The 27613-nt window shown below is 33.2% G+C and overlaps 1 protein-coding gene across 1 annotated transcript; it reads right to left on the bottom strand.

The window, feature by feature from the left end:
* Positions 1-4565: 4565 nt before the first annotated feature.
* LOC111701015 (putative extracellular sulfatase Sulf-1 homolog) lies at positions 4566-26862 on the bottom strand. The gene is made up of 32 exons (XM_023472123.1): positions 26813-26862; positions 26033-26123; positions 24729-25859; positions 23634-23807; positions 23210-23353; positions 22908-22971; positions 22251-22363; positions 22110-22149; positions 20096-20176; positions 19715-19850; positions 19147-19210; positions 18838-18911; positions 17876-18024; positions 17334-17481; positions 16960-17012; positions 16548-16655; positions 15957-16091; positions 15517-15558; positions 15343-15414; positions 14636-14709; positions 14181-14275; positions 13743-13836; positions 13556-13622; positions 12728-12808; positions 12056-12139; positions 11291-11388; positions 10630-10779; positions 9358-9487; positions 8636-8745; positions 7856-8009; positions 6953-7170; positions 4566-4641 (listed from the first exon to the last, which is right to left on the bottom strand). The coding sequence occupies exons 4-32, from the start codon at positions 23717-23719 to the stop codon at positions 4590-4592; spliced, it is 2916 nt and encodes a 971-aa protein (XP_023327891.1). The 5' UTR covers positions 23720-23807; positions 24729-25859; positions 26033-26123; positions 26813-26862; the 3' UTR covers positions 4566-4589.
* Between the last annotated feature and the right edge of the window lie 751 nt (positions 26863-27613).

Below are 27613 nucleotides of genomic sequence, written 5' to 3'. Positions count from 1 at the left end.
TCCTATGTACTAGTAAAGATTAAAATTGGACCTTCGAGTATTAAATAAACTGAGTAATTATGATGTAACCAAGAAAAAGAACTGAATGACATTTCTTAAAGATTATTTTTGTTTTATCAGTTTTTTAGATTTCTAAAAATGATTTCACTCGTTTCATTTTCTGACAACATTTTCTAGAGGTAATTTGGATTAACGTCAAGATAAGGTTGAATTCGTCGAGTCCTATGTACTAGTAAAGATTCAAATTGGACCTTCGAGATTAAATAAACTGAGTAATTATGATGTAACCAAGAAAAAAAAACTAAATGAATATATATGGAGCTCTTTGAAACTGTTCCCGCATATTCATGGCTATTTATTTATTTTCGCAAATAATGAAATTTACCTAATATAGTATAAAACTCATTGAAAAATTATCAAGACGACATTTGATAAATTCTTCCGATGTATTCCTTATTAAGGGTTTCACTGTAGTAAAAATTCAAATTGAACCTTCGAGTATTAAATAAACTGAGTAATTATGATGTAACCAAGAAAAAGAACTGAATGACATTTCTTAAAGATTATTTTTGTTTTATCAGTTTTTTAGATTTCTAAAAATGATTTCACTCGTTTCATTTTCTGACAACATTTTCTAGAGGTAATTTGGATTAACGTCAAGATAAGGTTGAATTCGTCGAGTCCTATGTACTAGTAAAGATTCAAATTGGACCTTCGAGTATTAAATAAACTGAGTAATTATGATGTAACCAAGAAGAAAAAAACTAAATGAATATATATGGAGCTCTTTGAAACTGTTCCCGCATATTCATGGCTATTTATTCATTTTCGTAAATACTGAGATTTACGTAAAAAATTATAAAACCCATTGAAAAGTTGTCAAGACCACATTTGAAAAATTCTTTCGATGTATGGCTCATTTAGGGTTTAACTGTAGAGTAAGAATAAAAATTAGGGTAAGTATCTGCTCACATGAAAGTGTTATTGAATCGTTTAGTAAGGATGAATCTTGGAGTAATATTAAAACTAGAATAAGAATGAATGCTGGAGTAAGAATATAACTAGAGTAAGGATGAACCCTGGAGTAAGAATACAACTAGAATAAGAAAAAAAAACTAGATTAAGAATGAATCCTGGAATAAGAATAAAACTAGAATAAGAAAAAAAAAACTAGATTAAGAATGAATCCTGGAGTAAGAATAAAATAAGAATAAGAATGAATCCTCGAGTAAGAATAAAATAAGAATAAGAATGAATCCTGGAGAAAGAATAAAACTAGAATAAGAAAAAAACTAGATTAAGAATGAATCCTGGAGTAAGAATATAATAAGAATAAGAATGAATCCTGGAGAAAGCATAAAACTAGGGTAAGATTTAAACTAGAATAATAATGAAGCCTGGAGTAAGAATAAAACTAGAATATGATTGAACCCTGGAGTAAGAATAAAACTAGAATAAGAATGAATGCTGGAGTAAGATTGATTCCTGTAGTAAGAAAAAAAAATTGAGGAACTCTAGACTCCCTTCCTCGCACTGTAAAGAGATCTGAAATTGCATCAGTTAGAAAAAAATGTTAAAAACCCTCTAAAAAAAGCTGTTTTACGAAGGAAAAATTGAGCATTTTCTGGGGATTTTTTTTATTATTTGATGAGGATTTTGTAGATTAAGATATGCCTTTCAGTGGATTTTTGACAATTTAGAGTCATGGGCACCCTGACGTATAGGAAAAACCTGAAATTCCTGATTCATTGGATTTTTAGGATTTTTACATACATATTTTTACCGAAGAAATGGTTAAGAAAATGTGTATATCATATGTATGGAAAATACGTATTTTCCATACATATTTTTACGTATTCCTAAATCTAAAAATACGTATATATACGTATGTCATACGTATTTTTACTTCAGTTAGTAAGGGTATACTCAGACAAGAGAGCATGAGCATAATCAACTTTATATCTGGTTGCATGGGGGAGAAACACTTCTGTATATGTATCACAGGAGGGATAGATTCCAAACCTCCCCCAAACAGTCTTCTGGGAATGATCTTCCATTTATAATAGTCTTTTTCTAATAAAAACGGGACTAATTCGATTATCTGAAAGGCTAGTGTTCGCGAAAAATTAAAGGGGGTTACAACGAAATATAATCGTTTTTTGATCGCTACTTATATATACTTAATAAAACAAATGACAAATATATTACGAACTATAAACGAATGCGTCAAAAAATAATCGGCGACTATAGGTTGTAATATCTGAAAGATTTGTTTGAAATTAAATTGATTTTTTACGATCAGAGTCGTATATTGCAACTTTCTGAATGTATGGACGCTACGTTCTTCAGTATAAGTAGTTTTTAACAATTTTCTCCTTAGACGCAACAGATAAATGAAAGACTAGTAGCGATCAAAAGCGATTATTTTTCGCCATATAAGCTTTTACTCTCTTTAAGCACGGTAGTCTATCTATAGTATCCAGATACAGGGGCCGATACAGGATTTAAGTGAGGGGGCAAGATTTTTTTAGGAACAAAAAAAATAATAATAAGGAACAAAAAATTGTGCCGCAGGCGAAATTTTTTTTTGACTTAAAAGACTCAAAAAGAGTCAAAATTAATGACTAAAGACTAAAAAACTAGATTTTTAACTTTAAGGAACAAAATTAACGGATTAGAACAGGAATTTAGGAACAATTAAAAGATTGTCCAGGAATTAGGAACAAAAAAAATGTTTAGGACAGGAATTTAGGAACAATTAAAAGATTGTTCAGGAATTAGGAACAAAATTAAAGGATTTGGACAGGGATTTAGGAACAATAAAAAGATTGTTCAGGAATTAGGAACAAAAATAATGGATTAGGACAGGGATTTAAGTTGGGTCGGACACAGTATTAGGAACAGGAACAATAATAGGAACATTAGCAATTTAAAAACAAAAAGAAATTACTAGTTATACTTAAATGCATCAAAATTAGGACCAATATTACAATTTTGATAAATGAGTATTGATTAAGGAACATTACTAGATATGAACAATATTATAATTTCTTACAAATTTCTAATTCTAAATTTATCGTTAACAATAACATTTACTTGTAATCGTTGATTTTTAAATTAAACTGAAGAAAAGAAAGTCAAGATTTCCATTAAATAAAAAAAGCTTGAAATTGAAAAACACATTCGATTTATAAAATTGGGAACATTTTTTGCCTCGAAATCTCACGCCCCTCCCTGAATCTGTCAGGAGGTGGCGAATGTCCCCCCGCCACCCCCCTGTATCCAGAACATTTTCCGATTTTTTTTCTGAACGTCCTATTTAAATGCAAGTAAACAATAATGTTTGGTTTGAGTGCCAAACTGTAGTGCCAACTGCATACAAAAGTTACGAGATTTGTGATTGAAACTATATGTGCAGTTCTGAGTTGCAGTTCAATTCTTAAGAAGAGACATTCTCACTTTTTAGAAAATGATCACTGTAAACTCTGGTTCATTTCAAGCACCGGGCCGACTTTTGATCAGCTAAAGCAAGCTGTATAGTACAAATACATAACGCAAACCGGACAGTACACGAATTGAACCAGTTCCCTTCTAGGAAGATTCTAGTGTGATTTATCATTATTATTATTATCTTGGGATTTTTAATCAGTTTTGCTGAATTTTGCAACCTTTGCGCACTGGGTCCAATTCGTTCAATAGACGGGTTAATACCGAGTAAATGTGTATGTATTACAATTACACTAGACCGTTTAATCCTCGTACTTGCGCGCAGTTGTAAGTCTGATAATTCCGCACAATTCTGGGCAACAGAATTACGATTAAAAATCTTGAAACATAACACAGCATAAAATATGAACAATAATTAACTGTATTTATATTTCTTACATTGTTACAAATTAAACTAATACTAAAAATAATAATTCAACTAGTTTGAGCATAAATAATAATCAATCATGAAACAGATTTATGTACAAAATTCATGATTAAGAACAATTGTACAATGTACATGATCAAAGAGTACATAAGCACAGTTAAAAAAGTACATGAGGGTAAAGAACACTGTATTCGGAAAGACGCTGGTTAAATTTAACTAATTTAATAAACTACATCGGGTTAAATACATCACTAACTAGAAAACTGTAAAATTAATTTCTGATTTTTAAAACAGACTAATTTCTAAAAATGTTTAGGGCACCTTTTTTCAAGTTTAATTAAATAAAAATAAAAAGGCGACAAAAATTTCACTGTTTTCTGGTTACCGCTGTATTATGATAAACTATTACAGATCTGGTTTAAAATATAGACAACATGTGAATTTATGGCAACGATTTAAAAATTTGGCACAAGTTAATAATGTTACAAATATCTCACTGTATGTTCAATGTTACAAATAATATGTTTAAATAGTCATAAAGGAGTGTTAAAAATATAATATCTATCATAGGATTAAATTTACATGCAAGGGTTGGGAAAAAATCAGGGAGGAAAAAAATGGCTTCTTGAAAATTTCAAAACAGCAAGGGTTTATAAAATATACGGCTTGTTAAAGGCAGTTTCTTCTCTTAACTGCCTTTCAGCCTGTAATTTGCCTAAAAGGCAGAGGAACTGGTTTCAGAGCCATGTCCAGGCCGTCCATGTCTCCTAAAGATAAACAAAATTAAACGATGAATAATTAAACGAAATAAAGGCAGTGAAAGGAAAGTAAAGTAATTAGAGGAATAAAGTAATATAATGAAAGGAAATCAAGATAATAAAAGGAACGAAATGTAACTAAAGAAAAATAAACAATGTAATGAAAGAAAGGTTTTGAAATGTAAGTAAGATAAAAAGAAGGAAAGTAAGGTAATGAATGGGATGGAAAGTAAGATAATGAAAGGAAGGAAAGTAAGGTATTGAAAGGAAAATAAGGTATTAAAAGGAAAGTATGATAATGAATGCAAGGAAAATAAGGTAATAAAAGGAAAGTAAGGTAATGAATGGAAGGAAAGTAAGGTAATGAAAGAAAAGTAAGGAAATGAAAGGAAAGTAAGATAATGAAAGGAAAGTAAGGTATTGAAAGGAAAGTAAGGTACTGAAAGGAAAGTAAGGTATTACAAGAAAAGTAAGATAATGAAAGGAAAGTAAGGGGAAAAAGGAAAGTAGAGTAATGAAAGGAAAGTAAGGTAATGAAAGGAAAGTAAGGTAATGAAAGGAAAGTAAGGTAATGAAAGGAAAGTATGGTAATGAAAGGAAAGTATGGTAATGAATGGAAGGAAATTAAGGTAATGAAAGGAAAGTAGGTAATGAAAGGAAAGTAAGGAAATGAAAGGAAAGTAAGGTAATGAATTAAAGGAAAATAAGGTATTGAAGGAAAGTAAGGTAATTAAGGAAAGTATGTATAGAAGGAAAGTAAGGTATTGCAAGGAAAGTAAGATAATGAAAGGAAAGTAAGGTAATGAAAGGAAAGTAAGGTAGTGAATGGAAGGAAAGTAAGGTAACGAATGGAAGGAAAGTAAGGTAATGAATTGAAAGGAAAGTCAGGTAATGCAAGGAAAGTAAGGTAATGAATGGAAGGAAGGTAAGTTATTGAAAGGAAAGAAAGGTAATGAAAGTAAGGTAATGAATGGAAGGAAAGTAAGGTATTGAAAGGAAAGTCAGGTAATGAATGGAAGGAAAGTAAGGTATTTAAAGGAAAGTAAGTGAAGTAGGACGGCCCTGCTTTAATTCTTTCTTCTCTCCTCCCACCCCTGCTTGTGCCAAACTATATGAGAGAATAAAGAAGACAAAGAAATGAAGAGAACAAAGAGAATAAAGAAGAAAAGATAAAGATTGTAGAGACCAAAGCCTCGAGGAGGTCAGTCTCGGAGGCTGTCATTTCTATTATTATATGAATAAAATTTGATTATGTGTTCTTATTGTATGACCGTTTATATGTAATATGTATGTTTGAATTTGTATCTAGAAAGTTGTTAAACCACTTGGCACTGGTACCTTCAAGCCAATATTAATACCAATGCATGACCTCGATTGCCGCGCGCACACATGGTTCAGGCTATAAAAGACCTGATTTTGATTCTGGTGGCACGCATTCTTAAACCAACCTGTAACCAGTAAACTTTAACTTATGTCTTAGTAAATAGTATACATAGTTTCTGCTTTAAGCATTAACTTCGTTTTATATATGTATGTATGTCTTAACAATTTTTGCTTTAAGCATTAATTCCTTCAAGCTATTTAATAGCTTTTGCTTACTTTATGTATGCACTACATTGCTGTTACAATCTTCACCCTTTTGCTTTAAGCATTTGCTTCAATAAATCTTCTACCCAGCTATATTATAAGTTATATACTGTGTGCTTGCATAAAGATTGTTAATAAATATCTTTTAACCATTATAGTTTTCAACTTTGCAGAGATAGTAGTTATACAGGAGTAGTTCTGTTCTAACTAGTAACTATCACATGTAGTAAGGCATCCTACTACATAAGGTATTTAAAGGAAAGTAAGGTAATGAAGTAAGGTAATGAAGTAAAGTAATGAAGTAAGGTAATGAAGTAAGGTAATGAAGTAAAGTAATGAAGTAAGGTAATGAAGTAAGGTAATGAAGTAAGGTAATGAAAGGGAAGAAAGGTAATGAATGGAAGGAAAGTAAGGTATTAAAAGGAAAGTAAGGTAATGAAAGGGAAGAAAGTTAATGAATGAAAGGAAAGTAAGGTAATGAATGAAAGGAAAGTCAGGTAATGAAAGGAAAGTAAGGTAATGAATGAAAGGAAAGTCAGGTAATGAAAGGAAAGTAAGGTAATGAATGGAAGGAAAGTAAGCTATTGAAAGGAAAGTCGGGTAGTGAATGAAAGGAAAGTAAGGTAATGAAAGGAAAGTAAGATTATGAAAGGGAAGAAAGGTAATAACAAGGAAAGTAAGGTAATCAGCTAAAGGAAAGGGAATAAAAGTGAGGTAATGGAAGATTTCTTACCTCATTTTTAATCTTGCAGCCATTATCTCTTTCCTTCCTTCCCTTCTCCTCCCCTCTAACATCCCTCCAACTCTCATCCTTTTCTTCATCTTATTCTCCTTCTCCATTCTTCTTCCTTCCTTCTGCTCTATTCTTCTATCTTCCATCGTAGCCATTCTTCTATCTTCCAACTCAACCATATAATCATTCTCGGCACTGTACTCGCGCAGATAAATTACCTGGAAAAATATACTTCTCAAATAGGAAATTATAAAATTTTATATTGACTGAAAACTAAGAGGTTGTAGTTAAATCAAATTACAGGGCTAGGAAATAGGGATGGCATTAGACTCCAGTAGTTGATTGGATGTTCAAGTCCATTTCATGTTCTGGTTTATCAGTCAGGACTTCTGTTATTTTAGTTAAAGTTAAAATTCCATTTGATTTGGTAATTTTTGAAGTTTCCAGTCACACGACCAAGTTTAGGCCATTCCTTAGAGTAACCGTCATTCAAGGTTTGTCTGACATTTAGGTAAAAGTTAAATGTAGTAAACTTCCCTGGCAAGTTGTAAGTTTCAGTTTAGAAGGTAAACAAGTTTAAGGTAATAAATAACTAAGTAAAGAAGGTAAACAAGTTTAAGGTAATAAATAACTAAGTAAAGAAGGTAAACAAGTTTAAGGTAATAAATAACTAAGTAAAGAAGTTGTATAAATAAGTATAAAAGATAAATTACTAGAGAAAATAAAAAGAGATTCTAAATAAATAAGAAGAATATAACAATTAAATAAAAGAAAATAACAAATATCAGAGGATAATAAACAAGGAGAAAAGATAAAAAATTTAAGATAACCAACTCAGAAGAAATTGAATAAGGAGAAAAAATAAAAAAAATAAGAGAACGAGAACAAAATAATAAAAACTACCTGTGAGTGCATGTAGTTGACCTCTAGGTCGGTCAAAGTGTGCAGAACGTTCCTGAGCTGGTGAGGGTCAACCTGGAGGTCAAAGTAGGTCACCATGCCGGTCACATACTCACAGTACAGGTAGTTGTGCGTGGTATTTATATTCCTCACACACCTTAATAGCGTCAATATTATTTTTAAATAAAATTTAATTTAAATCAAATCAAATAGAGATAGATATGTATAGAGATTTCTTATGGGCCGAGTTTCAGTACATTTATCAATAACACGGAAGATGCGGTCGTTTTTCTAGCTTTATCAAGGAGTATAGAATAGAAGGGAGATACAACTGACGCGGCTCGCCCTATCATATGATTATGCGCAAACGGTTACTCCATTTGTATAAGAAATATTCTGAATAGGTTAGTGTAAACGCGGTAATTGTACATCAGATAAATATTTCTTACACAAATGGAGTACCGTCTCCAAAGCATGTATAATCATATGGTAGGGCGGGCCGCGTCAGTTGTATCTCCCTTCTATTGCATACTCCTTGAGCTTGACACAAAGCTTTGAAGATTATCAATTTTATACCGACTTCTTGAGGTTGAAATTGAGGTTGAAGAACTTTTTTAATGGACTTAATGATAGTGAGCATTTTTGTTTTAAAGAGTATAAAAAGCCCTTCAAAACACATTATGATAAAATATGTGGCTCTTATAAAAATTTGAGGATAAACCCTTCATAAATGTTGAGGAAAATCAATATATGAAATTGTTGAGAATTTTATCATTTTCTCACCAGTAAGTATTATTATTACTGTTAGTACAGGCACAGAAACTTCCCTCAGTCCAGAGAGGAGCAGTCCTCCAGTGATCATTATCATGGGAGAAACAATTCATTTTCAGATCCTAAAAATGAAAGGAACTGTAAGAATAAATTCAAGTGACTTTCCATGCAAAGATGACAATTTTCGATTCACAACGATACTCTTACAAGCTTTGTCTGATCAAGTATGATTCAAACTATGAATCAAAATCGATAATTATAAATTAAAAACGGAATATTTTTAATAGTGGAATCACTTTTACCTTAGAAAAGCTACTATATCTTCCACATTACGGATCAGATAAAGGTTTTAAGGATACCGTTGTAAATCTGAAATTACCATCTTTGCATGGAGGGTCACTTGAAATTAAGCTTACAGTCCCATTTAACAAAATCAATTCATATCAAATAAAAAATGCAAGGATTAGCAGCTTCCGAGAGAAAATAATTCGATAACGCACGTCTCTAATTTTTGGATCTGAAAATAACGGCAAAAATATAGGAAATTTTTTCCCCCCCCGAATTGAAGAAACTGAATATTATGATGGAAAAAATAAAATGGTTTTCAGGCAATAAGTAACAAATATTGGTAAAGCCATGACAGTTTATGTAAAAATGTCCCCCCCCCCCCAATACCTTTAAAGGTTTAAGGGTGTTTAGATATTGAAATATATAAGTGAAAATAGGCGTTTTACTTGTTTGCAATGATCATTCTTCTTTGCAGAGTTCTTCTTTCTTTCCTTCTTCTCCATCTTTAATCTTCTTCTTTCCTTCCGACGCATTTTCTCCAATTTTATCTGCTCCCGGGTCCGCATCCTCTCCTCCCTACATCAAATAAAACATAATGTCCGATCATAACTCATTAACCCCGATTTGCCTCAAATTGGGGAACTCGACAGAACCATGGGAATTTTCTCAGCTTGGTTTGGAGTCTAATTTGAGTGGATTAGATAAACGCAAACTAAAATCGACCAAGGGCGGGTAAACGGCAAGAGTAACTATGTGTAACCTGAGCTGGGAACTTTTGAATGGTGGATATCGGGATTAAGACTTAATCCACTCTTTTTCTTAATCTCCAGATTAACATAATCTTGCAAGATTATCTTAAAAGTGTATGAAAAACGATAAAATTCAAATTAATATTTAATCATCTGAGAAACTGTAGCCGCCAATCAGAGAAAAGTGGGCAACCAATGAGAGAACAGAAATATTCTCATTGGTGAAAACAATTAACGGATATCCAAGGAGAGGGAAAAAGAGTGGATTAGGACAAAAATGAAAAGTTTTCACAGTGGATATTCGGATCAAGAAGTCAGGATTAAAGTTTATCCATTCTAAAGTTCCCAGCTCAGGGCAACTCTGGGCTCTTAATCTAGGTATTAATAATATTATTATTACAACCCTGCATTTGATTAAATAAGGGTCGGAGATTCTAGCCACCGAAACGTATCCATTGACTAACATAGAAATTTGAATTATCTAGGACTGGCGTCTCGACGCGTACGGTACTCTGCAACTCTTAATCTAATCTTTTATGTTTCTACAAAATTAAGTTTCAAAGGAAAAACATTAGTATCTCAAAAAAAAAGCCACAATGGTAACCATTGTGAATCAGACAAGACATTTATGAATGGATGGTCACCTAATATAGCATCTGCATTCCCTTTAACCATGATTTGATATTGATCAGTCCAATTATCATGATGATCATTTATCAATTCAGGTTTTTAAGAAAAAAGGATTTTAAGATGATTTTATAATCGTTTAAGAATTTTGGATGAATTATTCAGAGTCACGGTTTTTTTTAAATATAAAACTTGCTTTAAATAAATAAATAAAATGGTCAACCATCATCCCAAGGGAGTCAGGGTTAAGCTCGGAACAGCTAACGCCAAAACAAATCCGGGAGATGAAAAGGTGAAAATCTACGACGCCTTTCTATTTAGCTGTTGTTGTGGAGTTTCTACCTGATCAGCTGACGATCCAGTTCCTTCTTGGTCTTGTGCTCGCACACGCATATCTCCGAGTTATCCCAGGCATCCTCTGGAACAGCCTCAATATTGTAGGCTCGGAGGTCCAGGGGGAGAACGCGTCCACGGCTACTGGTTTCAGGACGTCTAAAATAGTCAGTTTTGCCATTTACGCCTTCAAATTCATTACATCGAAGTTCACTTCTTATTAATATTATTATTCCAGATAAACTTAAATGGAGTCCCGGGTTAGAACCGGACCTAGCCTAGCTCAGGTGAATCTTTAGGTTCGTAGATCCGCAATATACAATACAAACTTCCAGAAAAATAAGTAAACTTTTTAAGGATAAACTTAAAATTTAGGCTGTACTAAAGGATTCTTTTTAAGCAAAAAAACTTCCTATTTATGTTGAAATCAAGAAATTTCTGCAGTCCTATAGGTAGGCTAGAACTATAGAATTTTCTTGCTGATGGAGTTTAAAAGTTTTCGCTGACTGTAGGCAAAAAGTTGTAGTTGGGGCTGGATCCTCCCCAACGAAAAGTCCTCATTTCTTTCAAGGGGAACAGGCATAGCACAGATATCCCCCCCCCGTATATGCCTTATGTACCCTTATTTATGAACCCTATCCCCTATATACTTGAAAATACTTTCACTCACCTAATCCTAAGATATTTTCTGATTTGCTTGAGTTCATTCAACTGAGCCCGTAGACGCTGGATTTGCTGTTTAACGGTGTTCCGACTAATCGCCCAGGTCTAAAGTCAAACCAATTAATTACTTTACCGCCCTTTGACTTACATTACCAACCTATGATTTCCCAAACAGAGGGAAGTTAAGTTACGCTTACGTCCCTTGGGACAATTAAGTAAAAAATGATATAATTCGAGTATTTTCATATCGAAAGGGGATAAATTGTGTACAACTACTTTTTTACTTTACCAAGGGCTCCCTTGGCCAATTTTGCCTAAAAAAGCATCCCTCGCTGCGCTTTGGATGTTTTCGTAGGCAAAATTAGTCTTGGAAACCATTGGTGAAGTAAAATTCTCTTAACTTCCCTGTAAAGTAGTTGTAAATAATTATTTATGGTTGTCGTTGTAATTTCACATGAGCTTCCATTTAAAGAGGGCCACGCCAAATTCACAGCGGAACCCTTAAAACCACAATCTGATCACTTATGTGGAAAAAATTATCTTTTACTAAAATTCTTACAATTTACTAAATTATTTCCGTAGAAAATGATCAGATGAAGCCTAGCAAGAAGTCAAAAGATAATTTTGCAAGTCACAACAGTATCGTTTGTAAAAATATTTTTGAACCAAAAAATCCAACATAAGAATTAATAAAAGTTTATTTAAATGCGGAAATATTTCATAGAAAATGTTAAAAACATTTTACTACAAAATTTCAACAATTAAGAAATACCTTTTTATCGCTGACAATGTCGTTTGAGCAGACAACGTTCTCTCTGTCTAGCTTACATCCGCCTAGGCTGTCATCTGTTCCGTTCTAAAAATCAGGCTATAATATTTTCCGTTTTGAAAAATCAGGCTATCATCTATTCCGTTCTAAAAACTCAGACTGTCATCTGCTCTCTGATAAAAAATCGGACTTTCATCTGTTCCGTTCTAAAATTCAGGCTATTATCTTATCCGTTTTGAAAAATCAGGCTATCATCTATTCCGTTCTAAAAACTCAGACTGTCATCTGCTCTCTGATAAAAAATCGGACTTTCATCTGTTCCGTTCTAAAATTCAGGCTATTATCTTATCCGTTTTGAAAAATCAGGCTATCATCTATTCCGTTCTAAAAAATCAGACTGTCATCTGCTCTCTGCTATAAAATCGGACTTTCATCTGTTCCGTTCTAAAAATCAGGCTATCATCTGCTCCGTTCTAATAAATTAAATAACATACTAGGCTAAGCTCTGGAGATCTATAGGGCCAAATAGGTCTCACGGGAACGGGGAAAAAACGTAAGCAACGTCCTTCAAAAAAAATTCTCCCGAAACAGCGATTTAAATGATTTAGGAATCTTAATCTTGAGACTCTAAAAATCGCACAAAGTTGCGCGGGTCTAAGCTTTAGTTTGAATTACCAGATTATGAAGATCTCTGATTTCTTCAGCAATATCTTCTACAAGTCCATCAACCTCTTCTAGTTCATCGTGAGCAACATCCTGGTCAGTTTCAACAAAACATTAAACAACAATGAACAAATCAAAATTGATCAAGCCATCAAAATAAGCAAATAAATAAATTAAAAATCAAATCGATAACTAAATGAATCACTGCTTCAATACATATTTGCATTGCACCAATGAATCAATGAATCAATGAAATGAAAATAAATTAATTATTGAACCAAATAATCAATGAATTAATTAACCAGAGAATCACTGAATCACTGAATCAATGGATCAAAGAATCAAAGAATCAAAGAAACAAAGAATTAAAGAATCAAAGAATCAATGAAATAAAAATAAAATGAATTATTGATCCAGCGAATCACTGAATCACTGAATCACTGAATCACTGGATCACTGGATCACTGGATCAATGGATCAATGGATCACAGAATCAATGGATCATCAATGAATCAAAGAATCAATGAAATAAAAATAAAATGAATTTTTAAAACAGAGAATCAGGAATCAATGAACCACTGAATCGCTGAATCACTGAATCACTGAATCACTGAATCACTGAATCACTGAATCACTGAATCACTGAATCACTGAATCACTGAATCACTGAATCACCGAATCACCGAATCACCGAATCACCGAATCACCGAATCACCGAACCACCGAATCACTGAATCATTGAATGAATCTATGAGTCATTCATATGAATAAGATGATTAGGGTAAATTAAGTCATACAAAACTAAATCAATGAAGAAAAAAACATCAAATTATTGATAACCTCAAAAATATGATCGAAATGTAGATCATCAGCACCTCTAGCTGTTCTACTTTGTCCAACTGCGTATCTGAAAAATTTATAACAAAAAATAATGCTTTTGACTCTTCAAAATTACTTATTAGTTATGTGTCCTCGCTGTAAAATGTTTAAACATTTTTCATATTTTATGAAAGTATTCTTATCTTACCTAGGAAGAGTCTTGAGAAACTTTTGATTTAGTTTTCTGGATTTTGGAACATGCTGGCGTAGAAATCTTTTTTGCATCTTTTTTTCATCAGCATCTAGAAATGAGTACTTCTAATAGAAAAGAAAAAGCAGCATACCCGATTCACAACAGTATTCTTTAAACCTTTGCATGATAAACAATTTGAAAGATATTGGCATTGTTAAAGTGTTTATTTCTTACATTGTCTCTGCAGTATTAGTATGCAAGTCACGGCCACAGAGAAACCACGCTAAGAAGAATAAATTTTCCGCCAAAAAACAAAACCGAAAAAGTTCTCTGTTTTTACACGTACATAAGTTTCAGGAATACTATTGTGAATTGGACGTTTAACTGCTAAAATTACGTTAACAGTCTCTTTAACCCTAGAACTACACCGTGTCCGTGTAATCGCCGAATTACCTAGTTTTGAATATTTCCAGCCGTAAACATCTCCCGGATTACAATGACAGCTACTTTTCCTCTCGGCCAAACCAAACCTCTCCGCTATGCCCATTCTAAATTGAAGATATTTTTAATCAAAACATTATAATTTTTCATTTTTTAAATAACCAATTCTTCTGAAGAAAATAAATATTGGTTCATTACAAGATTCTTAAGAGTTTCAACATCAAGGTTTATGGAACTGTAATCGTAATCTCAAGTGACCCTCCATGCAAAGAAGGCAACGATTCACAACGATTAACCTTTAGCGTTTGATTCTGATAATTATCCCATGTTTTATGGCAGAAGAAATACAAATAGTCATTATTGTAGGATCAACAACATTTAAAATAAATAGTTTTCAAAATTAAATGGATTGTTATTTGAATTCACGCCTTTAGTCCCTTGAAGATAAACTTATTTTTATATTTAACCTGCAACGTTTTATTTTGAAATCACCGTCAGATTTCTCCTTGCAGTACAGTTTCTGGTGGGGTGTACATGGGGCCTAGAGTAATCATAATAGTAAGCTGCTTTTTCTTTTCTCCTTATGTTTCACGTTTTGACTCATTTTAAAATAGATCTGACCATGAGCAAATACCAAAACGGTTCCCAAGGTGTTCTCTGTTTTTCCGTTTTTTTCCCCGATCATAACTCAGGAACCCCCGGACCAATTTGCCTCAATTTTTGATTGTGGAATTTTCACTGGAATTTTCTTAGCCAGGTTGAGATTCTAAGTTGAGTAAGTCGTCTTTAGTTTCCCAGTAAAAGTCGACCAAGTATGTAAACGGCGGGAGTAACTATGATTAACCTGGTCAACGCTGGGTTCCCAAGTTAGTAATATTTAAAATCAAAGCAAATCATATTTTACAATTTTAGGTCGGTCGGTTTCTCTAGGACAGATAAGCCCCTTCGGGACGCCAATGTAATAAAGACTAGTTGACTCCAAGGTTATATAATAAGGTTGGTTACTCGATGCGCTCAAAAGTACGGAAAATGTCGTCTCCAAAGATAGATAGATAAAACCCTAATATGAAGTCACTGATTATAGAGTGACGTCATATTAGGTTTTTATCTTTATAACTTCTTAGGAGACGACATCTCCCGTACCTTATTATACAACCTTGGTTGAGTCCCATACCTTGTATCTAGGTTTCTTGCATTCAATCTTTAATCGTTCTTGTCTGGTCAATTCTTCACTGGTCAACAAATCCTGGACAAAGTTTTAAAATAAAATAAAAATTTAGATTTATGCACAAAAAGTTTTTGTGGGGTGAGAAAAAAAATGTTCTAAAAAAGAAAAGAAAATGCAAACCTGAAATTCTGAATCTAGCACATCATTGCTTGATTGTGAAACCTGAAACATTTTGTTGAAAATCCGATTATACATGTTTTTATTAAGCTTTGAGGGACTGTATGCGTGGTATCAATAAGCCCTCTATGCAAAGTTGGCAATATCCGATTCACACCGGTACCTTTTTCTAGATACAATTACAACAATTGAAAAAAATCAGTTTTCAAAATTATGAAAATTAATATCTGATTCATACTTGATCAGACAAAGATTTTAAGGGTATCGTTGTAAATTGGGCATTTTCATCTTTGCATGGAGGGTCACTTGGATTAACGCTTTAAGTCTCTTTTAATTATTCTTACTATCATTTCAAGCTGAATGCGGAAATATGCAATTTTCACGGATTTAAGTATGCACATTGCGCACTATTGAAATTCGAATGCCCCGTATAATTAACAAACCTTGGCGTATCGCTGGAAAGTCATTTTCCCTCTCTCGAGAAGGATTGCTGAGCGCCAGGGTTCAGGTTTAGGTGCTCCAGGTGCAGGTTCAAATAGGGTAGATAATATACTCTTACCATCCATATGCGGGGGTTTCTAGATACGTCATTTATTTAGAACAGGGGGTAAATAAGTCACTAGGGCAGGACACATTTTTGTTTTAGTGTTAGTTTCAGGTTTTATAAATTAAATCGTTTCAGTTTCTAAATGAACGGTTCTAATTTCAATGGTAATTATATTCAAACACTTTCATTAAAAGGAGATTCCATTCATGAAATTAAAATCACGATCGTTTTCCGTTAAACAATTTGAAAGAGTTGAAGAGTTGAAGAGTTGAAGAGTTGAAGAGTTGAAGAGTTGAAGAGTTGAAGAGTTGAAGAGCTGAAGAGTTGAAGAGTTGATGAAGAGTTGAAGAGTTGAAGAGTTGAAGAGTTGAAGAGTTAAAGAATTGAGTTAGAGAGGTGGAGAGTTAGTGAGGTGAAGAGTTAGAGAGTTAAAATTTGGTGATAATAAAAGAAAGCAGATATTATTTCTTCATGAAAGTTCTGAAACCTGTAATCCCGCAATATCCAGGAACGTTGGAGCGAGATCTATATTGAGAACAGGTTCCTGTAGAACTAGTCCGCTAGGAACACCAGGACCTCGGACAAGGAAGGGAACCTGACCAACTCAGATTATTCTCAGGGGGTTTCATATAGCATGGGATAATTACAACTACTATGACCAGTATATTTATTATATATGTTAGCATTAGCATGGCAAAACTGATTGGTCGAATTGGCTGAATTTTTTTAGGGAACCCGTGGGTGCCCGGGGGGTGACTTAGGCTTAAAAATAGATTTAATTTCTTCAAATTTTGATTTTCCTTTAATTTTTTTAATCCACGGGCAACGCCCGGCACTTAAGCTAATAATAAATAAAAAGCTAGGGGGGGGGGAGAACAATAACTTTTGTAGAATAATCCCTTGGTGTCAACATCGAAAGGAAAAGCTTTTCCTTTCACCAGTCCGTACTGTCCTAAAATAAAAAGTCAAATTGTTTTAAATCCATGTAAAAACTCTCAGAAGGTTAAAAGTTGAAAGCTGTTGTAATTCTCCCATTCTCTTATGGGGAAGAGAATTCAATCTAAATTGAAAAATTTTTCCTTTTTTAATTTAAGAAACTATAGAGGAGGACATTTTAACCAAAATTTAATTCTTAACTCTGTTTTACTACATTTTTCAAACTGAATAAAACTTTCTTTCTTTTTCTTGAACAACCCTTTTTAAAAAAAAATTTCTTCCCTGTTTGGTCAAAGGAAATTAAGTTAATAAACACCTCCGCCCCTCTCATCCNTACCTAAATGATATCCATGGTCCGAGGTGTAGAAGATGAAGGTGTTGTCTAACTCATCCAATTCGTCCAACACAGTGACGATTCTCTCAACGGCATCGTCCACGGACTGCAGGGTTTGCAGACGTTTCGTCATCAACATGTCAGTAAAATGCTAAAATAGAAAACATGTCAATTAAATACCAGAATGAAAACACGTCAATTCAATACCGGAATGAAAACATGTCAATTCAATACCGGAATGAAAACATGTCATTAAAATGGCAAAGTAAAACTACTATAAACTTCTAATGCCTTAATAAAACAGTAAAATGCTAACATAAAACATATATGAATTCTAGAACAGAACAAAAACAAATTTTGATTATTAAATTAAACCAAGTTTAAAACTTTTTTTTTCCAAAACAAAAAAATACAACTTCCCAGAAAAACGCTTTGTCTAATTACTTATTTTTTTAAATACTGTAATTAATTTATCTTTTTCCTAAAATCGGAGTTTTATGAAGGCTGATTTGAAGTTCAACCCTAAAATGAAGAAAATTTTAAACCTTATGTATAGGTTGCATCTTCTCTGTATGCCTGAGGATCCACTGCTTGTCAGGGTTGGGCGCAAAGTCGTAGGCCGGGGTGTGGTGGGTTGTCACGTTGAAGAACAGGTGCTGGTATTGAGGTGCAGAGTCCTCCGGTCCATGAGGTCCTGGACAATAGACAACAGGGTTTTATATTTTCTAGAAAAATCATTTCCCCCCTCACTTATCTTTAAAAATCGTTTCCCCAAGAGTTAAGCTTTTAAAGGGATTTTTCGGGTGGTGGACAAGGAGTACAATAAAAGGACTGACGTGATTGTTTTAAGTGACCCTCCACGCAAAGAGGAGTATGTCCGATCCACAACAATACCCTTTAAACCATTGACCAATAATGTGAAAGTTAATTTAAGCCATTTTCTAGATTGAAAATTCTAAATTTTAACTTTCGACAATTCCTTTCGTTGTTTCATAGCAGAAAGCAGCAATGATCAATTTTACAATAAAAAAAACAATGAAAATCTAGTGCATTCTTGATCAGACAAAGTTTAACACGTCATTTCATTATTAAATCGAATATTTTCAACTGGGCATTAAAAAAAATCAAAAAAGGTTATTATACACCGATCCCGGATAAATAGCTAAATCAAGTTAAAAAGTGGGCTCTAAAAAATACAGAATACGTACTAAATGAAGGATGAATGAAAGGATGGCACATTAAAATACAAAAAAAAGGACGATTGAACAATAAACATAAGGAGGAATATGTGATCAAATGAATGGCTATAGGGAGTGTTAAGTTTTAGGCTGAGATAGCAGTGTTGTAGAGAATTATTTTAGAAATCATTAGAGACTTTTAAGACGATTGTGCGGTTAAAATTGATCTTTAAAATCCTCCTAGATGAATAGGTGAATAAAGAGAAGGATGAATAAATGCATAAATGAATACATGGAAAGGAAAGAAGGATGAATAGGTAAATGAATACCTGGATAGGAAAGAACTGTCAGAAGAGGTGTATTTGGATCCATAGCCTTACTCCATCGAAGGAAGTTCAAACTCCTGAAGAAAAACAAAATTATGCTTTTAACAAAAAATACAAGTTAATGAAATTACAATAATTCCGTGCTTAGCGCCCGAATCTATAACTTTTTAACTTCTTGCATCTGTAACGTAACTGCTTCCAATCTGCACAAAAATCACAAAATCTACGGATCCCGATGAAAGTTTTCAAAAATTCGCTAAACTGTATAAAAAATCCGCCAATCGAATTCCCTAAAATCTGTAAAATTCAAACCTGTTTGTAATAACGTCCGGAAGATAATCTCTCTCATAATCAAACCCATGATGATGAATTTGGCCTAGAAACAATAAATATAATTAAACTAGGCTATCTTCTATTTCAACATTTACTTGTGGTCACGTGAGGTCCCGCACAAAATTTGGGCCCGATCGGTTCAGCCGTTTTAAGGGTTTATTGGATACAAACAGACAGACAGACAAGCAATCTAAATATAAAGATTAATATGATTGAGACACTTAACATCTAACTAGGTTTCAGAAAAACAAGCGTAATTACAAGGGACCCTCCATGCAAAGACAAAGACAATATGCTCGATTAACAACGTAAAATTTTAAAGCATTATCTGATAAAAGTATAAATTTAATATCTATCTTGTTTATTTTCATTAGTGTTTTCTCTACGAAAGTGACAAGCGAATTTCAAGCTTATAAAATTTTTTGATCATATTAAGGTTTCAAGGGTACTCTTGTAAATCGAGCATTGCTTTCTTTTCATTGAGGGTCACTTGAAATTCTGCTTACAGTCCCTTTAAACAATAACATTTAACAAGTTTAGAACTGACCGTTAACGTTAAGTGAGTAGTTGTAGAATCTCGAGTTTCTAACAAGACCGTGCCATTCTCCCCAGCCAGTGGGTACCCGGGTACCATGGTACTTGTTTAGGTACTTTCCAAAGTACCCAGTGGAGTACCCAGCATCCTAAAAGTAATACAGGATTAGGACCCGAATTTATTGAATTGCGAGAAGTCGTTGAATTACGTAGAGACGGTTCAACCGCTTATATTTTAATTGAACTTTAAATCGGAGATTCAAGATTAAACCCAGTGAGCACTTGAGATAGTTGAACCGACAAAAGGTAATTCAGCGAATTTTTGGTGGAGGGTGGGGGGGGCGGACGGTTATAAAGAACATCTATACTGTACAACAAACTTATTGTACTGTACCTGAAGGTATGCTCCGAATGATCTTGGTTCGTGGTTTTCAACCCAATATGTACTGCTACAGTTATCATTGTTCGTGTACACCTATAGTACAGCACATAATGTACATATTTGTACATGTAATTTTAACTTTTAACAAACCCTACATTACTGAGTTACAAACCTGAGGCCGAATTTCAAGAATTTGAGCCGCGGCTTTAATTTAAGCTGGGGCTCAAATATGGTTGGTTTCACTTAAAATCGTATTCATTGTTTCAAGATTTTAACTGGAGCTTAATTGAAACCGAATTTTAGCGGATTTAAGACGCGGCTCAAATTTATTAAATTCGGACACAGATTCTTTAAACTTCTTGTAATTTCAAGTGACCCTCCCTCGCTGCAGAGATGGCAATGCCATATTTACAACAGTAAATCAAACTTGGTGGGTGCCCTCTCCATTCCCCTGGCTAGCTTGTATCAAATTTTGGCAAGGCGCCCAGCAGTGGAAGTGGGCCGCATCAGCCGCTAAAGCTGTTGTCTGATCCAGTACTAAGAGTACTCATCAATGATTATAATTGATTATCATCAGTTTTGATTTCCAGACAAAAGTGACTTGCGCATATCTACGGTAGGAGAATATAAAGGAATTAACTGAATTAAAGACGTATAAACCTAGAAGACCGCAAATATCTTAAATGATAGAGATTTCAAGGGTACCGTTGTGAATCGGTCAATGCCATCTTCGCATGCGGAGTCACTTGAAATTGCGTTTACAGTCCCTTTAGGCACAAAACATAATTCTATATAAGATAATTAACCCAGATTTTATAAATATTCAGGGGCGTAAATAAGGATTTTCTAGGCGGGGGGGGGGGGAATTTAACGTTTTGCACCCCATTCATGATGGGTTTTAGCTGGGTTTGATTTAAATTTCCCAATAATTTCTGGGATTAACAAACTATATCAAATAAAAGGCTTCCTTTACCACCTTTCAGCTTTCTCAATTTATACCCTATAAATTGAGACTTTTTCAACAGCTTATAAAATAGCAATGTGAAAAGTCCGCAATGATCAGTCCCCAGTTCCCTGGGAACAAATTAGTTCCAGTGTTTTGAAAAATTTTCACCAAAAGAAGATTAAGGTCATGAAAGAAGAGTGAATGAAAATGCTTTTTGGCAGGTTCTACATCAAAAACTACCATGCGAATTATAATTCATATTTTCCTCTAAAAGTTAAGGACCTTAATGGAATTTTTTTAAACATGAACAGAGACTTCCTTTGGAGCTAGTATTTCTCATGAAATTTCTTTTAGTGTACATTGTAAACAAAAACAAACAAAATTACGCTTATTTTATAATTCGTGGATTTTCAAAATTTTAAAAGATCGAATTTTGTTTGAGGTAAATTTTGGAAAATTCGATCATTCATAAACCTTCCCTGGGGTCACGCGAGGTCCCACAAAAAATTTGGGCCCACTCGGTTAAACCGTTTTGACATTTTTGGATACAATTACGGACAGACAACAAACAGAGAGACAAGCATATACTATAGTGCAAGTACGCTCTTGCAATAAAAAATCTATTTTTGGTAAAATTTAGCTGTGTTACTTTGTTTAAGTTGATTTAGTAAAATTATCTGCGCACCTGCGCGAAGCGCCAAAAAGTTAGTTTTTCTTTTTCCTCTAAATGGTAATCATGGACATGGAGAATGGAGATCAAGTTTCTAAACGGGGATATTTATATCCCCATGATTCTTGGGGGGGGGGGGGGATACCCCCAATAACTACCCCTATTTACGACCCTGTACATATTCAATCCAATATTTGATTCAAATTCAATAAGCTCCATAACTATGACAGCCTGCATAAAACTTAATGAACATACAGGGTTACCCACAGAGGGAAAAAAGTACGTCTTCAAATAACTCAATAAATTTCGAACAGTCGTCTCTGAAATCCCATCCTTTGTGGTTAACCCTGTACGTAAAAACAAAATAAAAAGAGGCGAAAAAAACATTTACAAAAATATACTAAAACTACCTTATGGTTGTGTACATACAGTCCTGTCAACAGAGAACTCCTGTACATAAAAATAAAATTAAAACAAAACACAGGGCAATTAATTTTCTTAATTTTAACCCTTCCCCCTCCTCATCTGAGCCCCTCCCCCTCTATGTATACCTGCTAGGACAGCACATAGGAGTGCTTACAAATCCATTAGAGTACGTTGTTCCCGCCTTGCCCATATACTTGGCTAGTTTAGGCATAAACTGCAGAGACCCCAACTCAACATCCTGGAATGCAAAATAAAATTAACATTTGTAAGTTTTTATTTAGCTAAAGTGGTCGGCGTTTATATTAGTACAATGAAGCAACTTTTCTATTAAAGTTTTGATTTATAACAGGCTTTTGTTAAATTACAAGTTTACAAGTAAACAAAGAGAAGCTTCAGTATCCTGAACACCTTAATCTGATCAATAATGTGGAAAAAACGTCGTTTCAAAAACTTATTAAGTGTTTAATTCTATTAATTTCTCCATTGTTCTCAAATAAGAAACACGCATATCTCTTTAGTAGAGAAACTACAAATGAAAAAAATAAATTTAAAAAAAAAATTATAATTCATATTTGACCAGACAAAGGTTTCCAGGGTGCCGTTTTAAACAGAGAAATGCCATATTTGCATGGAGGGTCACTTGAAATTACGCTTTTGGTCCGTTTTCTGAAAAGTAAAAATATTAATTATTGATAAATTAAATGGTTAGATTCATCGAAAAAATTGTAATCTATTTACGCATGAAGTTCTTGTTAGCTGAATAACAATTGCATAAAAATGACCTGATCGTCTGTAAGAATAAGGATGATGTTTGGTCGTTTTCCTTCCTTTGCCTCATTCCTTACCCTTAAAAATAGTCGTCAGCATAATTAAGTTACATGGATGATCTTCGAAACTTTGAAGAGGAAAAAAACAAATCATTTTAACTTTTTTTCTTTTTTTCCTTTTCTGGTAGACGAAAACCAGCGGTTATAACTCCTTTTTATTATAAAATGAAATTCAAAGATTTTGAAAACCAAAGCCAAAAAAAAAAACTTTATTCGATCAATAGAACGACCCATTTTTTAACAAAAAATGATCTTACCTAGCGGTATAGACAGGTTTAAATTGTTTGGTGCCATAAGTCGGAGATTGAGGATTTCTCAAGGTTGATCCCCGCCCACCTCCCATCTCCGATCTGATAAAAGAAGCCTTCCCACCGCTCTTCTCCGATCTATTGAATGGTGCTCTGAAAACAAAACACAATCAAATCACAATCAGAAAAAAATTCAGAAGGCGAAAGTTCAAAGCTAACACATTTTTACTAGAAATTTTACGCGAAGATTTGTATTAACTAAAACGGGACTATCATCTTTTCAATTTATTTAGCTATTGGTTGCAATGCATATGTTATATTTCAGTTTGGATTCATGGAAATCATCCAAACAATGCAATGCAGATCAAAATTAGCATTTTGAGGCAAAAAAAAATCTTCCGAGGACCTGGCATGGTCTGCAACAAACTGTTACCTGCGATTTTGTCGTGTTTGCTGGCCCGCCTTAGCAGCGGTCATGACTAGAACAGCTGACAGCAGCAGAAAGGTGACTATATTCATTTTTAAAGCTGAGTATAGATGGCGTTGACGGAGAAATTTTTGTGCGAGATTCTCGATTAATCGTCAAGTGTGGTAAAATCAATAAAACCTAAAAATATACATTTCTGAATAAATAACAAAAACAATTATATAAAGTTTAAGTGTCCCCAGTTTAAGAAGGGCATATTGAATTTAGATCTGGTTCCCTTAAATCTTTACTTAACTAAAAATTGGATCACAATCTCAACGCGTTATAAGCGTAGTTAATTTCCTGAAGTAAATCCCAATGTCACTTTTAAACGAGTTTTATAACAAAAGAAAACAATCAATAATCAATCAATCCACGAGGAAAACATGGATATTTCATTCATTCATAATTATACAAAGCTTAAAGTTTTCCGTTGAGAATCGGCATGCCATAAAGCCAATCCTAACATTTCTTACTTGATATCAAATAGATTATCAAGAGCAGTAGGTGGCAACAGAGAAATGGACTAATTATACACGACGTCACAAGTGTCAAATATAACAAGGAACGAAATTGTCTCACATTAGTTGATATGTTTTCCAAGATTAAACAAAAAGTGTAAAAACAGAAAATAAAGAATTCATTAAATTGAAATTAATTTGCTGAAAGATAAGCACTTTATTGTAAATTTATCACTATTATTAATAATTTTGTCGGATAACAAAACTAAGTTGACATTTATGACGTAAGAATACAGCTGTACTGAGAACAAATCCTGCGTTGCCATCTATTGTACTAAATCTATTTGCTTAAAACTATGAATTATTTACGATTAAAGGGACTGTACGCGTGATTTCAAGTTACCCTCCGTGCAAAGATAATTCCCAACGGTTCCACTGAGACCTTTATCTGATCAATAATGTGGAAGATTTCTAAGTTTAAAATTGTTAAAAAGCTTTCAAGGATACAGTAGTGCATCGGGAATTCCCAGCTTGAAGTTACGCGTACAGTCCCTTTAATCATAAATAAAAATGAAAGTCCATTTAAAGGAAATAGGTTTACCTTTGTTATTAATATATCTGTGAAGATGAATATACACTATACAGGATGAATCTTGAAAGTAGAGAATGAATGCATGAATGATGAATGCATGAATGATGAATGGTGGCACAAATTAAGTTTCTATCACATTTTTGTTACTTAAATCCTTCTACAAGGATCTGAAAATATTTTTAACAGAGTTTAAAAAAAATTGTTTAATTCATAATTTGGAGAACTAAACATCTTTTACAAATTAATTTCTATTCCACAATAACCATTTCTATTTCAGCACATCAGGTAACTTGAGAAATGAAATAACAAGTCAATGAAAAATACACTTTTACAACGTCTGGAAATTTACATTTAAGTTATGTTTTACCATCATTTCCCAACTATCAGAGTCATGATATTTTACAGACATTCATGTTAAAATATCCTTGATAATCCATATTTTAATCTTGGGGAAAAACTAATTTTGTAGAGGAGACCCATGTTCTAGAATTTTTCACAAAAACAACATTTAATATTAAATCTTGTATCGAGAAAGATCAATCAAATCTTGATTGAAGAATATACGAATTCAATTTAAATCTTCTCTGAAAATTTAATGAATCCAATCTTTAATCATGATCAGAAAACTTAATACTTTTGGATTTAAGAATTAATGATCAGAAGAAAATCTGAGTCCATTCATAATCCACTCAAGAAACTTGATTTAAAAATAAATGAATTCAATCTTAAATTTTGAAAAACGAAGATCTGAGTCAAATTCTTAATCTTAAATATCATCTATTCAAGAATCTTGTTACAAGAACGAATCCAATCATTAATCTTTATTTAGGAGTAAAGAATGAATGATATTAATCATTAATCAAGATTTAAGAATAAACGAGTCCAATCTTTAATCTTAAAAAACGAAGATCTGAATCCAATTCTTAATCATGAACTCAAGTATCGTAAATTAAAGCTAAATGAATCCAATCTTTAATCGTGATACAATAAACGAATCCAATCCTTAATCTTGATACAATTATTGAATTCAATCTCAAACTTGAAATCTGAGTCCAATTCTTAATCATCATCTACTCCAGAATCTTGATGAAGTAGAACATATTCCCGTGTACTGTACCCAAACTTCAACACGTCCTTCTCCTAAACCAAAATAAAAAAAATTAAAATTATAAAAAAATTAAAAAATGAAAAATGAAAAAATGTTTCTTTATCACATTCAATTCTCTTGAAAATTACCCCCCCACCCCCTCCCACCCACTTCAATTTTATCAATACAATTTTTTTTAAATTCCAAGAATCTATAAAATAATGACCTGTAGTTCATAATATCTCTGTCCCTCTATGCGCTGGTTGTTCAAGTATGTACCATTAGCTGAACCCAGGTCAATTATGTACGGCAGTACTCTAAAATAATGTTGTACACAGGACTCTAGAATTTACATCATGTACAATTAACACAGTTCAGAAGTAGTATAAAATGTAAAACACAATTAAACATAGAATACAATACTATACAATGTACATAAATGTACACATCACTTTTTGCTTTGTACATAACACATTGTACAGTGCACACTACAAATTGTCATGTGCACTGTACAGAAGAAAATATTAAATTAATGTATATCTATATTACAATATTGCGCACAAATATACACATTGTATACCGTACACGGGTGTGGTTTAATTCTAATTATAAGTAAAGCTCTTGAATCATACAATATTTTGTGAATTAAAGGGAGTGTCGTCTAAACTTCAAATGACCAGTTTCTACTTTAAATTTGAATGCCGGATTCACGACAATACACTTTAAACCTTAATCACTAGAACTTCCTTTTAAATAAGTTATATAAAACAATATGGATCTTTAAACCCGTATGATATGGATAATAAAAACCAGAGGCCGTTCCTTCCATAAACTACATTGGTCGTCAAATGTACCGGGAAATATCTATCCATCAGATAAGAATTTAGCATGAGACATCTAGCAGCCAAAATATCGTCCCCCAAAGTACGTGAACTTCACTTTGGTGAGAACGGTCTCTGGGGTAGGGGGATAATTTCAAACTTGATAATCCATAAAAACTTTTCACCTATTTCCGTCGGATCCGTCAGCGCGCTTCTTACTTACCAACCTAGAAAACAAGGAGTTAAAGGGATTGTACATAAAATATAGAAAACAAGTGAGGCAATCTAATATGATATGGGACGCTCTGTACACAACCGACCTGTCTATTAATTAATTAATAGACAGGTCGGTTGTGTACATCACGATTTGTTTACGTATCTAACGCTGTACACTTGCATATAGAGCGATCGTATTTCTAAAGGGGGATTTTATGGAATTGACCAATTTTTAGATTTTCTTTCTTTATTTAAAGAGAATTCAAGGATGATGACTGCAAACATTTGAAAATTTTCAAATTTGAAGGTTTTCAATTTATTAGCTAAAAGTTCTGTCAAAAATATTAAGTTTCTAGGGGATGAATTTAACTGAAAACATTCTTATTTCAAACATTATTTATTGTTTCTTCTCTTTATCATAAACATGATAGTGTATGCAGGGTTACCCACAAAGATGAAACAACGATGACGACCTGGAGCTCCTAACCCTAAACAGGCGGGGGGGGCATTTTCATAAATAGAAATTTAAAGGATTTTTGGTATTTTTTTTTATGCCTAAGGTAGGGTGTAGGGCCATAAAAAACCAGAGTATGTAAATTGTAAAAAAATCTTAAATAGCCCAAACTTTTTTATGACTAAAGGTACAGATCTGAAAACTATAGTTTTGAAAAGCCCTTGAAAAATGGGTGTAGAAACGTGTGTCACACTTAGATATTTGTTGAAAATTTGGACATGCATTAAAACCCTATACCTATTCACTAAAGCCTTTT

This window comes from Eurytemora carolleeae, unplaced genomic scaffold, assembly GCF_000591075.1.
Source record: "Eurytemora carolleeae unplaced genomic scaffold, Eaff_2.0 scaffold345, whole genome shotgun sequence".
Lineage (NCBI taxonomy): Eukaryota > Metazoa > Arthropoda > Copepoda > Calanoida > Temoridae > Eurytemora > Eurytemora carolleeae.
The sequence above is the reverse complement of the archived record's forward strand: the minus strand, read 5'-3'. Positions and strand labels throughout refer to the sequence as shown.